The following is a 21882-nucleotide window of genomic DNA, read 5'->3' on the forward strand; positions in this document are numbered from 1 at the left end:
TGCTGATATAGCAAGTTTAAGGGAAATAAGTGTTGGTTGTCTTTGTTCATATGTGCCCGCATTGCTGAGAGAAATGTTTTAATATATACAAATTAGTCTCTAGGAGCAACGGGGCATTGCTGTTACACCTAGAGGCTCTGTTCTCTGTGCAACTGCTGCACCTTTTGCACTTTGATTGACTGGGCCAGGCAGGGAAACTGTCATCACTGCCTGGTTCTATCAAAGCGGAGAGGGTGCAGCAGATGCAGAGAGAGCTCAGCCTCTAAGTGTAACAGCAATGCCCCCGTTGCTCCTAGAAGCACATTTGCATATATTAAAACCTTATTTTTCTCAGCAATGCGGACACACATGAACATGGGACCAACACAGATGCCTTCAGCTGCCAAGCGCACATGTAACAGGTCAGCCAGTTTCCAAAGGTACAAATCTGCTGATAGATGCCCTTTAAATTTATATGGCAATCCACACTAAACATTACCTTAATGGAAAACCGGAAAATGGTTGAGAAACAGAATCTGAAGACTGAAAATATCCAAATTCTGTGCATGTCTGGTACATCCACTGTCTACCTAAAAGAAGATAGAGACAAGGACTTGAATACACTGTAATAAGACTATACTGATAGGAGTGACATGTACAGCAGTGTAGAAATCAGATGCATGAGAACTTTTCTCCATAGTGTATTTTTGGCAGCTTAATACTTCCTTTTAGTGCAACTGAAATAACATTTGTAATGACAACCACATGGCGGTTTCACATATACTAAAGGAAGACGGAACTGAGGCTTCAATTTTCTGATGTGTGCTACTACTTCTATTCAAATCTACCAAGGGATAGAACTTGAAATCTTTGACTCTCATGAGAAAATAAACATATCTGTTTATGTTCTACCAAAGAGCAACATAGGTCATGGACCTAAGGCTACGGTTTACTGAGGTGGTTCCACGTTACAGTCAATAGCATGTGAAAAGAGCAGAGGCAAAGATGATAGGACGAGACAAGAAAAAAAAAAAAAAAAAAGAAGAAGGTTGACTTGGCCATTGAAACAAAGTCATGTTCAGACTCTTGTTCTCTTGTGCAGCTTTGCAGAGCAACGCAAAGTTTAGGCTTGTCTGTATTGGCCCCTTCATGATCAGGATCGGTGGAGATCTCAGAGGATAGACCCCTGCGATCAGTAGTGAAAACTTTTCTAACCATAATTATATCAATTCTAGGACTCTTTTACAAAGACATATCTAAAGTTCCAGACTATTTTTTGCCAAAGAAATAGACACGAATTGTTACAGAGCAAAGGAAAGAGTCAAGGAAAAAAGTTCTCATTGCGAAATGCAATCCCATTAGTGCAAATAAATACAGAAGGAGAACTAGACCTCAGATCCAGCTGTGTAAATGAGCCCTTGTACTGCTAATCTTCATTGGCTGAGGTCTGAAGACAAGGATTTTCATAACCGAGTGTATATAATTAGGGAGGAGCGCATCCGAAGTAGATTCGCATAAAACCTTGTTTGCATACTGTACGGAGCGAGCGTTCCGTACAGTATTAGAATGTATTGGCTCAGATTAGCCGAAGTTATTACTTTGCGAAGTCTCACCAGACTTCAGGTAATAACTTCAAAAATTAATTTCTACTGTTAAAAACCTTTTCCCGAACTCTTGTTAGGTTCCAAGGTACCACAAACGTTTTAGATGCTGGTCTTAATAAACCCCTAAGTTGGCAATGGATCTGCCGGAGTTATGAAGAGGCGCTAGCCTCTACATAACTTTGGCGGATCCTCCGCCACTTCTAAATGTAAGACAGCTTCCTTGCCATCTTACATTCCGACCATTTTCTACGCCTAAAACAGGTGTAGAAATTGGTTCCGACCCGTCCCCTTCCCCACCAGTGAAACGCCCACTTTTTTTATTTTAGACATGGCGTGAGTGGGGAGAAGCTACAGATTGCAGCGCTCCCCGATTTCGTTGGCTGGACAATCCTAAAACAAGCACAAAACATGCACTCTTCCTCTTTGAATGGTTTACTAGTTTATTACTGTGTAATGTCCGATTTTGGGTGTAAATGTGTACCCTCTGATTGTACTCCGATTGTAAACGGCTAAGGAATACAGTATATTGGTGCTATAGAATAATATTTATTATTCTCCTCTACGTTTTCCTTTCTATATCACCTCAGCCCTTAAACATTTCTTAACCATTACTGCTCTTACATTATGTATTACCCAAATGTTTTTGGTTGTACAAATAAAGCACACCAAGAACTGTACAATGTAATAATGAGGACATAGGGGGGTCATTAATCAATCTGAAATATGCCTAAAAACCTAGTTGCGCCACAATCTACGACTTATCCCCGCTCACACCAGTTCTAAAGTTGTGGGTGTGGTGGGAAAGGCGTAGGCATTGAAAAAAAAAAAGGTCTAAAAATGTAAGACAGGTCGGAAGCTGTCCTACATTTAGAAATAGCAGAGGATCTGCTGGTCTTAAAAAATGTGCCCGATAAACCACATTTTTGCCAATTCTCTCTTTTTCAATGCGCTACCAATCTTTTTCTTACAGCACTAATCTTTGGTTTATCCATATAAAATTAAAGAGGTTTCTGGGTTTCAGGTGTTTCTGACCTAACCATAGATACTATGGGTAAATTTGAATATATTTAGTATCCAAAATGTTGTCCTCCCAGTTCCTCAATGCCAGCATTCATGGTCTCTTATGATTTGGTCACAGTAACACTTTGTCCAAAATTACATAAAAGGTCAAATGACTGGTTCTTAAAGGCTCTCACAGAATATTACACCACGATGGGCAAATAGCATTGGACTTATTCATAGTGTCAAACCTACAGGCACCATCTAAGGATCACGGAGATAGAGCAGTCTGTCCATCTCTTCATAAGAAATTGCATAGATTCATATGTCAAAAGGCCTAGTTAACCATTGCTAGTTTACCAGTATGGAGGGTATACTGCTCTTTTTACCTCCAGATGAAGGTGACCCTTCCCAGTGGATGTCGCTCATGTCAATCACAAATTGCTGGTAATTTGCTTCAATGCACTTTTCTTCTCGGGCTTTCATGATTCTCTGGATAACTTCAACAAGTCTGTCATATGGAGAGCCAAAGGATTCATTGGACATAATGTCACAGACAACTTGGATAGTTATATTTCCACCCTTCACACCCTTAAAAAAAGAAACATATGGACAAATATAATATAATACACATGAATCAGTTTATATTACCTAGATAATCCTTTTAAATTATTAATCTGTGGTTCTATTCTTGTAGAGCGACAACTCCCTGTATACCCTGACTAACTTGATCCATCACTCCTTCTGGAGCCGGGAGCTCCCTATACACATTAGATTGTCTGCCAGTCCAGTAACAAACTGATTTGTCCAACAATATACTAATGTGCATGGGGAGGACAATCGGATAATAGGTTCAACCTGACTGTAAATACGTGAATAATCCCGATCTCCTAGTAGCCATGTGTGAAAATCGCACCGCATCCGCACTTGCTTGCGATTTTCACGCAGCCCCATTCACTTCTATGGGGCCTGCGTTCCATGAAAAACGCACAAAATAGAGCATGCTGCGATTTTCATGCAACGCACAAGTGATGCGTGAAAAATCACCGCTCATGTGCAGAGCCCCATAGAAATTAATGGGTCCAGATTTAGTGCGGGTGCAATGCGTTCACCTCATGCATTGCACCCGCGTGGAAATCTCACCCGTGTGAAAGAGGCCTAATAGGTGCCTGTCCAGTCTGATCATCAGGCACCGCAATATTACCTTTAGCTCATCAAATTAAGATGTCTTGAACACTCTACCCTCCTTGTTGTCCACCAACTCAGGCACTAATGAGCACAGCAGTTGGACTTCCCAAGACTTCCCTGAATCTAAGTGTTTTTTTTGTTTGTTTTTTTATTAAAAAGGTAATAGAAATTTTGCTGAAATTGGCAAAGCTGATTTGGAGCAATTATCACATTATACTTCTTTCTTTATTAAAAGAATGAAAAAAAAGCAACAAGTCCTATATAGGATATGGTTTTCATATCCTTCATCTACGGACACAGCTGACAGCAGGGAGGAAGTAAATGGCTGTAGTAATTCAGTACTTCTCCTATTCTGCACCATATAGAAATGAATTGAATTCATATTTTCTGAGAGGAGTTAACAGTATCTGAATCACTGGATGTATATTTTCATGAGTACTGAAAAATATAGTGATGGACGAACATCGTCCAGGACGATGCGAATGCGATCAAATGTTCGCGACCATAAGTTCGCAGCCAGCCCCATTCACTTTAATGGCAGGCGAACCTGAAAAACCTTCAGGTCATATTTGCAGCCACCAAATACTTAGAAGTGCACAAATGCACAAATAGTCCCACAACATGGACAGTGACATACTAGAGGGGGATTAATGACAAAAATTCCACCAAAAAAAATCTGCATCTTAAAATCAGGGGACATCTTTATGTGTCTTAAAAGAAAATTCTCAGAAACATGCCCGGCTGGAGCCTAGAAATTTTTTATTTTAGGCCACGAGAGTACAGGCCTTAAAAATTAGGCATTTACCTGACATAAAAGAAATTGTGATTATGTGGCTCAAGGTACATTATACGGTCAATGGATACAAATTTTACTGTAGGCCACTGGAGTACAGGCCCCAAACAGTATGCATTCACCGGACAGAAAGATCAAGTGATTATGTAGCTGGAGGTACATTAGGCAGTCGGCTGGATAAAAATTGTACTGTAGGCCAGTACAATGGGATAGGCATAAGGCCATCCTTCATATAAGATAGGGCCAGGGGCTATCCATAGTATTCAGTATATTGGGCAGACTAGATGGGCCAAATGGTTCTTATCTGCCGACACATTCTATGTTTCTATGTACAAATAAATGTCAAATACATATGTTTAACCCCTTAGGGACCCATGACGTATCGGTACGGCATGGTTCCCGAGTCCTTGAGGACCCATGACGTACAGGTACGTCATGTGTTGTTCCGATGACCACCGCCCGGTGATCGGAACAAGGTGCCTGCTCAAATCATTGAGCAGGCACCTCGGCTAAATGCGCGGGGGGGTCCCGTGACCGCAAACCGCAGGTCAATTCAGACATGCGGTTTGCGTTTTTTTGCCTGGTGCGGCGGCAGTGGTCGGCGGTGCCATCGGGTCCCCATGCGGCTGTAGGGGGGACCTGATGGCATGGAAGGCAGCATGATGCCTAAGGAAGGCATCGCGCTGCCTTCCGGTGAAGAGCCTGTGAGATCCAGCCCCCTGGATCTCACAGGCCGGAAGCTGTATGAGTAATACACACTGTATTACTCATACAGCCAATGCATTCCAATACAGAAGTATTGGAATGCATTGTAAAGGATTAGACCCCCAAAAGTTCAAGTCCCAAAGTGGGACAAAAAATAAAGTGAAAAAAAAAAAAAGTTGAAAAAATTACGTTTTCCCCAGAAACAATTAAAAGTTTCAAGTAAAAATAAACATAAACGTCATTTTACCCAAATAAAGTAAAAAAAAATTGGTAAAAAATAGGGGGGGGGGGGGGGGGGGGGAGTATACATATTAGGTATCGCCGCGTCCGTATCGACCGGCTCTATAAACCTATCACATGATCTAACCCCTCAGATGAACACTGTAAAAAAAAAAAAAAAAAAACACTGCTAAATAAACAATTTCTTGTCACCTTACATCACAAAAAGTGTAATAGCAAGGGATCAAAAAGTCATATGCACCCCAAAATAGTGCCAATAAAACTGTCATCTCATCCCGCAAAGAATAAGACCCTACCTAAGATAATCTCCCAAAAACTGAAAAAATTATGGCTCTCAGACTATAGAAACCCCTTTTTTTTTTTTTTTTGCTTCAAAAAAGAAATCATTGTGTAAAACTTACATAAATAAAAAAAATTATACATATTCAGTATCGCCGCATCCGTGACAACCTGGTCTATAAAAATATCACATGATCTAACCTGTCAGATGAATGTTGCAAATAACAAAAAATAAAAACGGTGCCAAAACAGCCATTTCCTGTTATCTTGCCTCACAAAAGGTGTAATATAGAGCAACCAAAAATCATATGTACCCTAAACTAGTACCAACAATACTGCCACCCTATCCCGTAATTTCTAAAATGGGGCCACCTTTCTGGAGTTTCTACTCTAGGGGTGCATCAGGGGGGCTTAAAATGGGACATGGTGTCAAAAAACCAGTCCAGCAAAATCTGCCTTCCAAAAACCGTATGGCATTCCTTTCCTTCTGCGCCCTGCCGTGTGCCCGTACAGTAGTTTACGACCACATATGGGGTGTTTCTGTAAACTACAGAATCAGGGCCATAAATATTGAGTTTGGTTTGGCTGTTAACCCTTGCTTTGTAACTGGAAAAAAAAAATATTAAAATTAAAATGGAAAATCTGCCAAAAAAGGGAAATTTTGATATTGTATCTCATTTTTCAATTAATTCTTGTGGAACACCTAAAGGGTTAACAAAGTTTGTAAAATCAGTTTTGAATACCTTGGAGGGGTGTAGTTTATAGAATGGGGTCATTTTTGGGTGGTTTCTATTATGCAAGCCTTGCAAAGTGACTTCAGACCTGAACTGGTCCCAATAAATTTGGTTTTTGAAAATTTCTGAAAAATTTGCTTCTAAAACTTCTAAGCCTTGTAACATCCCCCAAAAATAAAATATATAATTTCCAAAATGATCCAAACATGAAGTAGACATATGGGGAATGTAAAGTAATAACTATTTTTGGAGTTAAGAGAAATAGAGAAGTAGAGAAATTGAAACTTGGAAATTTGCAATTTTTTACAAATTTTGGGTAAATTTGGTATTTTTTTATAGATAAAAATGAACTTTTTTTACTTCATTTTACCAGTGTCATGAAGTACAATATGTGACGAAAAACAAATCTCAGAATGGCCTGGATAAGTCAAAAGCGTTTAAAAGTTAATCAGCACTTAAAGTGACACTGGTCAGATTTGCAAAAAATGGCCAAGTCCTTAAGGTGAAATAGGGCTTTGGGTTAAAAGAACAAAAAAAATATAAAGTTGGATTAAAAACATGGCTAACGAAATCGCCACTCTTGAATAAACCCCGTATGATAATAGGTAAAATTCAATAACACGTGGTCGTCACAGGTGTTGAATTCCTCCGAGGCCCCAAACATTAGGCATTTACCTGACAGAAAAGGCCTTTTATGCCGCTGTATTTACATAAGACAGGGACCATTATTTTTTCTGGGTGGTGGCGGATATGTGTGGGCTGGCATGAGGAAATTCAATTAAACGTGGTCGTCACAAGTGTTGAATTCCTCAGAGATCCATGCCTCATTCATTTTTATAAGTGTGAGGTAGTCATGAGCTAGGAGAGTGCACTTATAGATCACCATACCGCCTGCTGCGCTGAACGTCCTTTCGGACAGGACACTCGACGAGGAGCAAGCCAAGAGTTCCATGGCAAATTGTTCCAGCTCTGGCCACAGGTCAAGCCTGCACACCCAGTAGTCAAGGTGTTCCTTGCTTCTCAGAGAGTCCACATAGGCCGTTAACCCGATGTAGTCGGACACCTGACGGACTAAGCGTTGCCTGAGGCTGGATCCGTAGAGCAACTGTTGAAGGGGTTGGCTGCAAGAATGATCTCATATCCGAAGTGACCAACACATCTTCAAACCGCCCTCTTCTTGCAGGCGCTGTAGGATTGGTACCTGCAAATGTTTCTCTGCGGGTGGAAATTCCTCTGCCGGCGCCCGCAACAGCAGAATGCAGCATCTCTGGAAGCAAGGCCTGGAAATGCAGCATTGTGACAGCCCTCTGTGATGCTGGTAACATGTCCGCCATTTTGTGTTTGTACCGGGGGTCAGGGGCGTAGCTATAGGGGGTGCAGAGGTAGCAGTCGCTACCGGGCCCAGGAGCCTGAGGGGGCCTAAAGACCCTTGTGGTGCATAAGACACCAGTATTATAGAAAGTGCATGCTGCTCAAGTTACACCTCTGGCTCAAGGTGGTGCCGTTTCAATTTTTGCCTCAGGCAGCACAAAGGCCTTGTGCTTCCTGCCCCTGGCCACAAAGCACTGAGGGAAGGGGGGCCCCAAGCTGAACTCTTGCACCAGGGCCCATGAGCCATTAGCTACGCCCCTGCCGGGGGTCTAAGTACGTTGCCACCCACTACTGGTCCTTGACCTTTATGCTTTTTATACGGTGGTCCCTCTTGAAACACTGGAGCATGGCCCCCCATTTGCACTAAATTGGAAGCGGTGGAGCGGCCTGGCTCCTACTGTCGTCCTCAGTCTCCTTCCTCCATTAACGGACAACACCAGGGATCTCATTAAAGTTTAAAGCTTGCTCTTCTTGCTCCTCCTCCTCCTCCCAGGCACCATCCTCCTCTGACTCCTCTTCAGACTCCTGCTGACTTGTCTCAGATGGAGTAGCCCCCCCTGGGAATTCATTCAGAATTGCGACTTCCTCATCTTCCTGCTCCTCGACGGCTTGATCAATGACACAACGCAATGCACGCTCCAGAAAGGAGGCTTAAGGTACGATGTCACCCTGGCTGCGACAGACCAGTTTAGCGATCTTCTCAGATGGCCGCAGAAGTCTGCATGCGTCGCGGTAAAAAAAAAAAAAAAAAGCTCCCCAGAACCTGTCCTGCTGCAGAGTTCGTACAGGTAGTCGTTAACCGCACGTTTCTGCTGTAGCAGCCTATCAAGCATATACAAGGTGGAGTTCCAGCGCATCGGGCAGTCACAAATCAGACGTCTGACGGGCAAGTGGTGTCGCCGCTGAACGTCAGCAAGGCGAGCCATGGCCATGTAAGATCTTCTAAAATGGCCAGAGATTTTCCTGGCCTGTCCTAGACCCCAGGGTATTTGGCAACGAATCTCTGCACAACTAAGTTCAGGATGTGTACCATTCTGTTTCAGCTCGCTCAGCAGATTGGCACTGTTTTCTCACACCACTTTACCAACTGTCCAATAGAGTGGGGCTAGCCACTGATCGGCCTGTGACCGCAGAGCTGAAAGGAGTGCAGGACCAGTGTGGCTCTGGCTTCCAGGCACAACAGCAGCAGCACAGCATGGCAACGTCTCACCTGGCACGTCGAATAGGTTCTGGGGGGCTAGGGGGGGGGGGAGGGGTGCAGTGGAAGAGGCGGTAGCAGTGGAAAATGAGGAATCAGCCGAGGAGGAGATGGAGGATGGAGTAGAAAGAGGAGAAGAGGCAGGCCTGCATGCAATCCGTGGCAGTAACACCAAATCCACATGGGTTGCATGCTTGACAGCCGTCAGAAGGTTTACCTAGTGGGCAGTAAAAGTTATGTACCTTCCCTGCCCATGTTTGCTAGACCACGTGTCTGTGGTCAGATGTATCTTGGCACAGACACTGTGTGCCAGAGATACATTCACTTGCCGCTGGACATGGCCATATAGCTCTGGGATGCCCTTCTGGGAGAAATATTTCCTTCCGGGGACCTTCCATTGCGGTGTGCCAATGGCCACAAATTTTCTAAAGGCCTCCGTGTCCACCAGTTTATATAGCAGTAGTTGGCGGGCTAGCAGTTCCGACAAGTCGGCGGTCAGCCGTTGAACAAAAGGGTTATCCGGCGTCATCAACTTTTTACGTTCAAACATTTGGGCCACGGAAGCCTGCCTTTTGCCAGATGAACGCGACGACGGCACGGTGGAAGGTGGAGTGGAGAACAAATGGGAGGAGAGAGGAGAAGAGGCAAGACGTGGAGCTCCAGGAGTGTGGCTTTGTGGGTTCTGACGGTGTTGCTCTCATTAGGCTCGGTGATGGGAGGCCAGGTGTCTTCTTAAGGCAGTCATCCCTAGGCGAGTGTTGGGCTTACCGCGACTTATGCGTTGACAGCACAGGCTGCAGATGGCAACATTGTTGTCAGCAGCTGACACGTTAAAACAAGCCCACACTGCGGAGCCATGTGCCGGCATCCTGGGAACGCCAGATGTGACCATGCATGGCTTGCTCCAGATACATTTGCAGTCTGCTTTTTGTCTCCTGTGCACTGAGTTCTGCCTGCTTCTCCTACTTATACCCCATACCTGCTGCTCTGTCGCTCCCTCTGAACTCCCCTCTTCCTCTCTTGTGGGCACCCACGTGACATCCATCGACACGTCATAGTCACCTTCACCACCACTGACATTAGAGATCTCAGAGTAGGCAGAAACAGCGGGGACCTCCTTCCTTGGGCTGATCTGGGTACTGTCATCAGACCGCTGGGTGGTGGTCATTGCTACCTCCTCTTCCTGATCCGATGCCAAGAATGGCTGCACATTGGTAAGGTCTTGTAATGGATGAGAAAAAAAAAATTCTCTGACTCAAGTGGACGGGATATGGTGGTGGTGGTGTCTTTGGGGGTGCACACAGCAGAGAGTGAGGAGGGTCTCGATACAGAGGATGAGGAGGGTGCAGAATTGGAAGGCTGAGTGAGCCACTAAACCAACTCTGGTGCGTCCTTTAACGTAATCGCACGCACCTTCTCCAACTTACCACTTAGGTTCCGGCCTGGTGCACCTGACCGACCCCCTACCACCCCTGCGGAATGGCCTGCCTCTTCCTCTGCCTGTCATTTTCAAATTGACCCTGTGACAAAGTCCCTATAGAAGAGCAGTATTTGTGGAAGCAGGTATATCAAACCCCTTAAAATCAGTTTTTTGGGGGGCAACAGGTATATCACACCAGTTGCAATTAGTTGTTCCAATAGCGTTTGTCCCTCTGTATAGCTGCAGAATCTCAGCAGAACCGCACACAACTGCTGCACAGAAAGTATATTATAAGTATATGGCACCCCTCAGTATGCCACACCTATTGATAGCACACCTATATCAGTCCTTAAAAGGACTTTTGTGGCCTTATTAGCTAGCGTTTGGTGTCCCCAACAGTCTGTCAGATCGGGTTTATTTATAGGGTAGGGGGTATGTCCATGTGCTGAAACATCTCAATTGGCTGCCCTGTCCCACCTGATGGATGTGTCATGGGTCAAAGTTCTGAACAATGCAAAATAACATGGCGCCGCCAGACATCGCCATATGTTCGCCTCTTCGGCGAACCGCGAACGAGCAAAGTTCGCCGCGAAACGACCGCCGGGCGAACCGCAAGGCCATCTCTACTGAAAAATACTGTTTGACAGACAGTGAGCCATGTCTCCACTGAAGTATATGAAGAAAGCAGCGGGTGGTATCTCCTGGACTTTTATTCAGCAAAAAGGTCAGTATCCAAAGATGGCATCTAGGAGTCCCACCAAAAATGGTCACACCTGGGTTTCACAGATTTTATAGTTATAGTTGAGGAAATGGCTAGACCTCTACTGGTATTGGTGGCAGCTGCCTACTACCAGATGGATTCCCTAAGGTACCATGAACCTTGACATATATACCTTGAACTGGTGTGAAACCAATATATCTAATTGGGTGGCTAGCCACTTAGTGAAAGTGTGACAGCAATACCATACATACTTAATGTAGGGCAGAGGTGCCCTATAATACAGCCTACTAGTAAAACTACATTATGGGCCTACTGTGCATCCACACGCAATTATCACCTCACCGCTATTCCCAAAATTTCAGCCGCTGCATTCTTCAAACACTTCAATTAAAGAATAGCTGCTTTCACATGCAGCCATGTCTTTATAGAAGTATATGAAGAAAGTGGCAAGTGGTATCTGTTGGACTCATTATTTCAGTATTCAGAGCTGGCAAGTAGTTTTAGTGCAAAATGGTTGACTTTTCAAATTGTTTAATGCCTGTGACGTTTTAATGGGTGAAAAGAAATTAAAAGGGCATCTGTCAGCAGATTTGTGCCTATGAATCTGGCTGACCTGTTGCATGTGCTCCTGGCAGTTGAAGGCATCTGTTTTGCTTCCATATTCATATGTGCCCACACTGCTGAGAAAAAAAGTATATATGTAAATGAACCTCTAGGAGCAATGGGCTCAGCTCTCTTTGCAATGCCAACACCCCCATTGTTTCTAGAATCTTATTTGAATATATTAAAACTTCATTTTTCTCAGCAATGTGGGAACATATGAACACAAAAAAAAAAAAAGACAAAAACTCTATAAATACTATTTAGTCAAAAATTTGCATGACTTCCAAAATTTGGAATTTATTAGTGGCACATTTTTCTTGTGGTGGCCATTTCTGAAAACATGACACCAGGAAATGCAGCTATATTGGTTGTCAAATGTGACTTAGTTTCTCAGATACAGATGTTATAAACTGTTTTAAATGTTTGCTACTGATGGATTATGCTGGAAAAATGGCAGGTACTAGCCGAGAAGCAAATAAAATTTTGGCAAAAATGGTTGTCTTAAAGAGCATTTGTCAGCAGATTTGTACCTATGAAACAGGGTGACCTTTTGCATGCGCACTTGGCAGCTGAAGGCATCTGTGTTGCCCGCAAATTAACCTTTAGGAGCAATGGGGGAGTTACTAGTACACCAAAATACAATACACAGGAAACACGTAACAAACCAAGGTCTTATAAGCTAGCCACGAGCGGAAATGCTCACACTCTGCCCTTACCCCTGAAGACGCCGGTACACGGCGAAACATGTCGGGGGGCAGTGTGAGCCTCTAATTTTAACTCAGCATACCGCTGAAGCCTCTTACTACTGTGTTCAGTAGTCACACAGTGTCCACATGTTACACTGGCAGCGCGCAGCCAGTTAGACACTAGTGTGGAATCACACAGTAGCATATAACCCTGGTCAGGTGACATCCTGACAGTGCACTTTAAACGGATATTGAAAGGCCAGCGGACGCTGGAAGTTTTAACCATTTAGTTTAGTTAGTCACTTATTTAAGTATTAGCAGCAGTATCAATTAAAAGTTATGTCTTAGCTATTGGTAGGTACAGGATCAATAGGTGTTATCTAGCCCTAACAGGCATTAAAAGTAATAAATTGTTTGCACAATACACCTTATCCTTGTACTTAAAGGGAAAGTTTAGTAATTGAACTAGTACACCAAAAGGCTCTGCTCTCCCTGCAATTGCCTCGCTGTCTCCACTTGACAGGGCCAGGCAGTAAAAAAAGTCATCACACCTGGACCTGTTTTTTTTTTTTTTAACCAAATTATTTGGACAAAATGTTGGAAGGTTAAGAGAAGATCATTTTTGAGGATGCACGCTTTAATCTTCTCCCATGCAGACTTTAAGAGACTGCAGATAGTTTTACACACCATTCATTCCAAAACAAACAATAACAGTACAAATTTGGCTTCTTCCTTTCTAACGGGAAAACAATTTTATTTTATGCTGGGATACACTGTTCGAAGGAGTAGAAAACCACAACGTTCAGTCTGGAAATGAGTATTACGAGCTAACATCAAACATCTGATCAATTTAAATGTCAAAAGGAGGAGGAGGAGGCTACAGAGATGTCCAGGGGTTCAGGAAACTTCACGCTCTTAAATGTTGCAACAACAGGATAAACAGTTTGCAATACAAGGATGTCACGCAATTAAAAAAAATATAAAAAAATGAAATCTAATAAACCATTGGCAACTGGGGTGAACTTCATCAAATGCATATGGAGAGCAGAGCAGTAAAAACTATTTTTCAGAGTAGTTTATGCTCACTTCATACTTGCAGAATAATATTGGACAACAAATACCATAGTATATAGGGTGACAAAACTTCACCTTTCTATAAAGAAATGGTCAGAATCCGGTACACAGCGAGTACCTCTGATTGTTGGAATACCCCCCAGCTGTGCCAGACTATGGGCCCAATCATCATATTCGGAATAAAAAGATTTCCATGTATGGATTTGTGAGGCACAAAACTCTTCTCTTGATGCTTTTTAGGAGGCTGCCGACATCTGACACTTATTGCCCAGAGGTCAGTGATATTACTCTAGAGAAAATGTGGGCGGCCACAGTCAACTTTCTCATTCAGAATTTTCTCAGGAACAAGATGTGTAAAAGGATTCCCATAAAAATGGACATTGAAAAAGTGATCTTGAGCCACATGGGACACTACAAGTACGGTAGTTGGCCTGAGCATATAAATAGGTTCCTTATGTAGATTTTACTGTTACTTGGCGTTCTGCTACCCTCACACGTTGACAGGCAGCTCAACTCTTTCCTAACAATTCACCGAGGTAGACGCTGGGGGTCCTTTACAGCTTTTATTGAAAGTCAGTGAAAAACTACAACAAGGAATATAACAGTGCTTAATTATATATATATATATATATATATATATATATATACACACACACACATATATACACACATATATACACACACACATACACATACACACATACATATACACACACATATACACACACGACACAGTATAATAAGAGCATATGTAAATACAAACATATTGAAAAGCATATGGGCATGAATAAGGTGTAGGCAGATGTGGGCAAGATGGCCGACTAACCATGAGGGAGGCTGACCGCATGGTTTAACATGGGTACAGCAAAGAGCACAGCAATACAAAGATAACCAGTGTGGGATGATTAGAAAGGTAAGTATGACTCTCCAACTGTGCTATGGTTGAGGTTAAACATCAGGATGAAGCAAATGGTGGAGAGACAGACAACATGTCTGAATTCCATGAGGACAAGATGGCTTCTGCAAGAAGAAGAGGCAGATGGAAAAACCAAGGTGGCTGGAATGGCCAAACTTAAGAGAACTCAGCAGGAGCTAATTACTAGTATAGGAAGTGGTATAAACCGAGCTGCATCCTAACAGTAGATGGCGCTACAATACATTACAATGGGGAATATGAAATGCACACAATAAAAAAACAGATATTACTGCTTATGAAGGCATGACACTTAGAGAAAGCATAAAGTTATAGATAACTACAATTTAGTTGGAATCTTGCTCCATATTCTGTAATCTATAGGCATTAAAGGGGTTGTGCCCCTTTAATAGGTCATAGACATCTGATCAGTGGGGATCGCGACACCCCTGCCAATCAGCTGTTTGAAGAGTAGGCAGTGCTCCATGTCAGCGTTGCTTTCTCCTCATTAAACTTACAGCGGTGGCGCAGTGTAATTACAAGTGAATGGAGCAAGTACTTGTAATTACTCTGCACTGCCGAAACACTGTAGCTCCAGCCTTAAACAGTGTCAGAGTTGCCACAATGGCTGATGCTGGATGATAAATCTGGTGCACCCGTAGACTGTCCAGTCTAACTTTGTACCACTTATCTGTTGGCTTGGTTTTACTCCAAAAATGATCCAAAAGTTTGAGGCATTTTGTTACGCACATGACATTGCATGAAAGAGTCTTTAAATGTCTAAAACAGGGAGGCCCAACCTGCGGCCCGCCAGCTGTTGAACTGCACCTCCCACCATGCCCTGCTGTAGGCCAATAGCTGTAGGCTGTCCGGGCATGTTGGGTGTTGTAGTTTTGCAACAGCTGGAGGGCTGCAGGTTGGGCATCCGTGGTCTAAAACATTTGATAAATGTAGCACAAAGTATGCATGTGAGTGTTTTGGTGCAAACTGCGCCAAGAAACAGGCCCATTCTCAATAGAAATCTGGCTCAATGAGGTTTGTGTAACACAAGTGTCACAGAGCTACGTATGAGCTGGGATTTCCTAATCCGTACGATTTATCGGCAACTAGCTGTAACCTGTGGAGGAACATGGCAGCTAGGTTTCAACTTTCCTGTAGCGCTACCACAGAGAACATTAAAAATTATACCCCTTCCCCGTGAAACCAGCGGGCACTGCAGTTTATATCCAGATTTATTGGACCCCCAGGGCGAGGCACACACTCAATTTGTTTGTAGTTACTCTTTGCTCTTGCCAGTGCCAGGTGGCCTCCCTTCTAATAACTCTGGATTTTCTAATTTGAAAATGGGTTTTATAGACCATACAATGCCTTTGGGCTACATGCACATGAACGTTGTTTGTTTCCTTGTCCGTTCCGTTTTTTTTTGCAGATAGGATGCGGACCCATTCATTTCAATGGGTCCGCAAAAAAACACGGACAGCACACTGTGTGCTGTCTGCATCAGTATGTCCGTTCCGTAGCCCAAAATAAAAAATTTAAAAAAGAGAACATGTCCTATTCTTGTCCGTTTTAGGCATTGTTACAACAGATCCGCAAAAGAAAGGCATACGGATATAATCAGTTTTTTCAATGATCAAAACACATATGGTCGTGTGCATGTAGCCTAAAACAAATAAAGAAAAGGGTCAGAACAACAGACCTGCTCTTCTCACTACAGGGAGTGCAGAATTATTAGGCAAGTTGTATTTTTGAGGATTAATTTTATTATTGAACAACAACCATGTTCTCAATAAACCCAAAAAACTCATTAATATCAAAGCTGAATATTTTTGGAAGTAGTCTTTAGTTTGTTTTTAGTTTTAGCTATTTTAGGGGGATATCTGTGTGTGCAGATGACTATTACTGTGCATAATTATTAGGCAACTTAACAAAAAACAAATATATACCCATTTCAATTATTTATTTTTACCAGTGAAACCAATATAACATCTCAACATTCACAAATATACATTTCTGACATTCAAAAACAAAACAAAAACAAATCAGTGACCAATATAGCCACCTTTCTTTGCAAGGACACTCAAAAGCCTGCCATCCATGGATTCTGTCAGTGTTTTGATCTGTTCACCATCAACATTGCGTGCAGCAGCAACCACAGCCTCCCAGACACTGTTCAGAGAGGTGTACTGTTTTCCCTCCTTGTAAATCTCACATTTGATGATGGACCACAGGTTCTCAATGGGGTTCAGATCAGGTGAACAAGGAGGCCATGTCATTAGATTTTCTTCTTTTATACCCTTTCTTGCCAGCCACGCTGTGGAGTACTTGGACGCGTGTGATGGAGCATTGTCCTGCATGAAAATCATGTTTTTCTTGAAGGATGCAGACTTCTTCCTGTACCACTGCTTGAAGAAGGTGTCTTCCAGAAACTGGCAGTAGGACTGGGAGTTGAGCTTGACTCCATCCTCAACCCGAAAAGGCCCCACAAGCTCATCTTTGATGATACCAGCCAAAACCAGTACTCCACCTCCACCTTGCTGGCGTCTGAGTCGGACTGGAGCTCTCTGCCCTTTACCAATCCAGCCACGGGCCCATCCATCTGGCCCATCAAGACTCACTCTCATTTCATCAGTCCATAAAACCTTAGAAAAATCAGTCTTGAGATATTTCTTGGCCCAGTCTTGACGTTTCAGCTTGTGTGTCTTGTTCAGTGGTGGTCGTCTTTCAGCCTTTCTTACCTTGGCCATGTCTCTGAGTATTGCACACCTTGTGCTTTTGGGCACTCCAGTGATGTTGCAGCTCTGAAATATGGCCAAACTGGTGGCAAGTGGCATCTTGGCAGCTGCACGCTTGACTTTTCTGAGTTCATGGGCAGTTATTTTGCGCCTTCCACACGCTTCTTGCGACCCACACGCTTCTTGCGACCCTGTTGACTATTTTGAATGAAACGCTTGATTGTTCGATGATCACGCTTCAGAAGCTTTGCAATTTTAAGAGTGCTGCATCCCTCTGCAAGATATCTCACTATTTTTGACTTTTCTGAGCCTGTCAAGTCCTTCTTTTGACCCATTTTGCCAAAGGAAAGGAAGTTGCCTAATAATTATGCACACCTAATATAGGGTGTTGATGTCATTACACCACACCCCTTCTCATTACAGAGATGCACATCACCTAATATGCTTAATTGGTAGTAGGCTTTCGAGCCTATACAGCTTGGAGTAAGACAACATGCATAAAGAGGATGATGTGGTCAAAATACTCATTTGCCTAATAATTCTGCACGCAGTGTATTCTCCCACCTCCTATTTTTTCACATCACAGGTCCTCACTAGTTCCCATCAACACACAGGACATGACCGCTTAGCCAATCTGGCCGCAGCGGTGACCCACCTCAAGCTCTATTCACTACAATATACTGCAGCTAATATTTCACTGCTGACCAGTAGCGAACAATACCCTAGTATGTATTCATACACTGATTGTTGGGATTTTTAACTCTTTAGGTTGCTAAATAAAAGTGAAGGTTTATATCTGTAGACAGAAGTTACTGAGTATTACGTTAGTTTCTGGTCCTAGGGCAAAGGCCAGTGGGGATCCAGAAACTGTCAGTAAAGATGAGGTTGAGGAATTGGTGAAGAAAGTATTAGTTCTTTTTTCCCCTGCTATTCTGACATCCCAAAAAAGATAAAAAAAAAAAAAAAGAAGATTTCTCCAGCCAGACAAGCCCTTTAAAGTCTTGACTTGGCTACCAGCCTGACTTGGAGCTCAGCGCAGGCTCAAGCTGTTTTCTTTTTTGTTATGTTTATGTGTTCTTTTAAACAACAAAGGACTGAGTAAAGAAAAGATCATTTTTGGCATAGACTTCTCCATTCAGAGGCCTTCCAAAAACTGAAAGTGACTTCCTAAACAGAACAAATCCTAGTCCAAGCAATTAAATTAACTTGATAAAACTGGTTACAATTATTTCCTGGCCTTCTTTGTGGTGCTACACCCTGAAATATCATCCATAAAATCAACAAATATTAACAAATGTACTAGAGGAAAGTGAAAGGAGGGGAGCAGACAGGAGAACAAGAGAATTGTGTGTCAATGATCAAAAACTGCACAAAGTTTAGAATGGTAATGGTAGCAGTATAAGGGAAAACGCCTATCAGGAAATATTATATAAAAGGTGGCAATTAAAGAGGTTCTTTCATGGGTCCAGAAATTATGAAATAAGTAGGGGGTTGTGTAGGGCATAGTGCAAGATCACTTACTAGCTTATCTGTCCGGCGCTCCATTCCCCCACTGTGCCCCCTTTTACTTTTCCCGCCTGGTGTGGAAATGAATAGCATCGGTACAGGGAGGAGACTGCCCTGTTTTTCAATGGGTGTCTCCTTCTCCCTGGCTGTAGCGCGGTCCAATTGCAGCGGAGAGCGTCCAAGCCAGGTAGAAGAAAATAAATAAATAAAATATTTAAAAATAAATAAATAAATAAATGAATAAATAAATAAATAAATAAATAAATAAATAAATAAAGGGCTCACCTTCTTCCTGGCTGTGATGCTCTCCGCTACGATTGGACCGCACTACAGCCAGGGAGACTGACACGCCCAGGGCAGTCTCCTCCTCCCTGTACCGATTCTATTCATTTCCACACCAGGCAGGAAAAGTAAAAGGGGGGCACAGCGGGGGAACGGAGCACTGGACAGATAAGCTAGTAAGTGATCTTGCATGCCTGCACTATGCCCTACACAACCCCCTACTTATTTCATAATGTCTGGACCCATGAAAGGTCCTCTTTAAAGTAAAATCATAATTAGTAAAATTGTCCTATTGTCAAATAAAGGGGTTGTTCACTTTCATGATATAATAACAGATCAGTGGGGGGTGCTGGAAGTTGGACCCCCACTGTTCTGTTATTGATGACCTAGAGAATATCATGAAAGTGGACAACCCCTTTAGGCTGTTTTAAGGCACTGTGTGGCGTTCATGCGAGTGCTCTGTCCTCAACGTTTATATGCCGTGCAATGTTTGTCCCATTCACTTGAATAGGATAGGAAGCTATAAAGTAAACGGAGTGCCGGTAAACACTGAAGATGCAGCAGTCGCACAAATGGCACAACCCTTCAAAACAGCCGATTGGTTGGGGTGCCAGGAGCCTGAAACGTACCGATCTCATTAGTTGTTCAAACGGACTATACATGTTGAATTAAACCGGATGAGTAATGAGAGATCTTTTCTAGGAATGTTCTTTCCAAGAAATATCTTTTGCCCGACTATTGGATGAAAACTTTAAACATGGCTGACTTCTTTTCAGGCAAAAGTCTGAAACTATTATTCATTCATTGTTAAAATTTCAACCTATGAAAGTTTTGGTTGAAATCCCCGGTTTTGGTGTTCCTAACCCCCAAATGCAAGTTTCCAAAGTGCTCTGTACATTTTAGGTCAATGGCTCCACGGACAACAACCACTGCTGCACAATATTGGGCATACAGCAGAGGTTGACAATTCAAACCCCTTTCTGATTACAGTTACTGCTTTGCCATTGGTTGGAACTTCACAGCACTGATATTAGGCCCAACTCACACCCTGCATTATTTGTACGCAAAATACTGACAGCACACCCCTTCATGGTCTCCAATCAATAAATGTTTTAAACTTAGGGGGGATATAGTAGCAGAAAGAGCACAGAGCCGTAATAATTAGTAGCATATTGTAGCTACATAGCCACATTATCAAACCCACCCATGTGCACCCTCTGCTCACACAATACTACAAACAGAGTTATATTATCTTTCTTTTCTTTACCTATACTTTATATAGAATCCATCTTGTCTGCAATTTATGAAGTTCCACCTCTGGGACACTCAAATATTAGGAGAATGAGGTCCAACTGCCCATGTTTTCTAAAGTGTTCAATAAAGAGGCAGCTGTACACTTGTTCAGCTGTTTCAGTAAGTTACATAGACTTCAATGGAAAGCGTGAAACACAAAGCAAGGCCATCTCTTCACTGAGCAGTATGGACAATGCAGTGGTTTCACTACACCACAGGTGCGAGTATCACCTCTTAAGGCTAGTTTCACACTAGTGTTTAAGCAATCTGGCAGGCTGTTCCAGAAGAGGAGCATCTTGCTGGATTTTTCCAGACTCAGCCTAGCCAGATACTGCTATTTCCATCTGGGGCCCATTGACTATGGCTGGATCCCTGCCGGTTCCCATTACTCTCCAGCATTTATGCAGGGCTTCGGACAGTCAAAAACTGTTGCGCACAGTGATATTTTTCTTGCCAAATCCTGGCATAAGTGCCAGAACACAGCCGGATTCCCCCCCGGATCCCATTATAGTCTACGGAGTCTGGCAGGCACACAGCACTAGCTAGGTATGCTGGATCAGAAGAACTCCGGCGGGCTAGTCCTCTGCTGGAAAAGCCTGCCAGATTGCTTTAGCACTAGTGTGAAATTAGTCTAAACCTGCACTTATCAGAAAATATTTACAATGCACTAGTATTTCAAATTGGATTGTTCTGCTGGCTCTGTCACAAGGAAATAATCCAGATGGATCTCCACCCATGAACATACCCTCTCTTTGGTGATGTTCCCACACCATCTCCAAGCTACACAATTCTGCAGCCAAGTAACGCACGTCTACAGAATTGTGTAGATTGGACATGTGAAGGAACATCACCAAGCAGATTGGGCACTCATAGGTGGAGATCCATCTGGATTATTACCCTTTGGTTACAGAGCCAGTACCACAAATCAACATTTCCTGAATACCAGTGCACCGTTTCTACACCAGACTTAAACCAGGATACCAGGAAGGGTTGGCAGCCTGCAATGCCAATGGCCATTGCTTAATAAGTGCTCATGCTAGTTGTACCTCTATTAATACAACCGCAATAGGGGAGTTGTTACAATACAACTTTCCAACCTGGACAATTGTTGGAAATTTTCATCATCCATGAATCACCATTTCTATTTTTGCCTTGAGCTCTGCTGATCGGACATATCCTATTTATGTCAAGAATGTCTAAGATGGGAATGGCCTTTTAATACTGTGGAACACTACTGATTCTCATTCATCCACATTATCGGATACCTGTAATTAAGCAGTAGGTTCCCAGTACTTCATTAGTTACATTATTAGGTTATGATATAATGAACAGAGCACCCACTAAGGACAAACTTACCTCAAACTCTCGGTTGTCATTGTTATATTGAACTATATCACTTATATACTCAGCAATAGTGTCAAGGAGGAAGGCCTGGTCCATTTTTGTACGTATAATCAAAACTTCACATAAACTGAAGCAAAAAAATAAATAAATAGGAAGGAAATTAGAGAATATTTTTTTTTCGGAAATTGTAAACGCAGATAAAAAGGTATTACTTC

General features: G+C 42.8%; 1 protein-coding gene across 1 annotated transcript in view; it reads right to left on the reverse strand.

Annotated features, from left to right (window-relative positions):
• The window catches only part of LOC120997745 (putative serine protease K12H4.7), an 88604-nt gene that overhangs the window by 23906 nt on the left and 42816 nt on the right, over window positions 1-21882 (reverse strand). The window contains exons 5-7 of the mRNA XM_040428011.1: window positions 21680-21794; window positions 2972-3173; window positions 479-569 (exon numbers count right to left, since the gene is read on the reverse strand). Coding sequence (XP_040283945.1) covers window positions 479-569; window positions 2972-3173; window positions 21680-21794 — 408 coding nt within the window. The remainder of the gene's footprint in view (window positions 1-478; window positions 570-2971; window positions 3174-21679; window positions 21795-21882) is intronic.

Source organism: Bufo bufo, chromosome 4, assembly GCF_905171765.1.
Source record: "Bufo bufo chromosome 4, aBufBuf1.1, whole genome shotgun sequence".
Taxonomy (NCBI): Eukaryota; Metazoa; Chordata; class Amphibia; order Anura; family Bufonidae; genus Bufo; species Bufo bufo.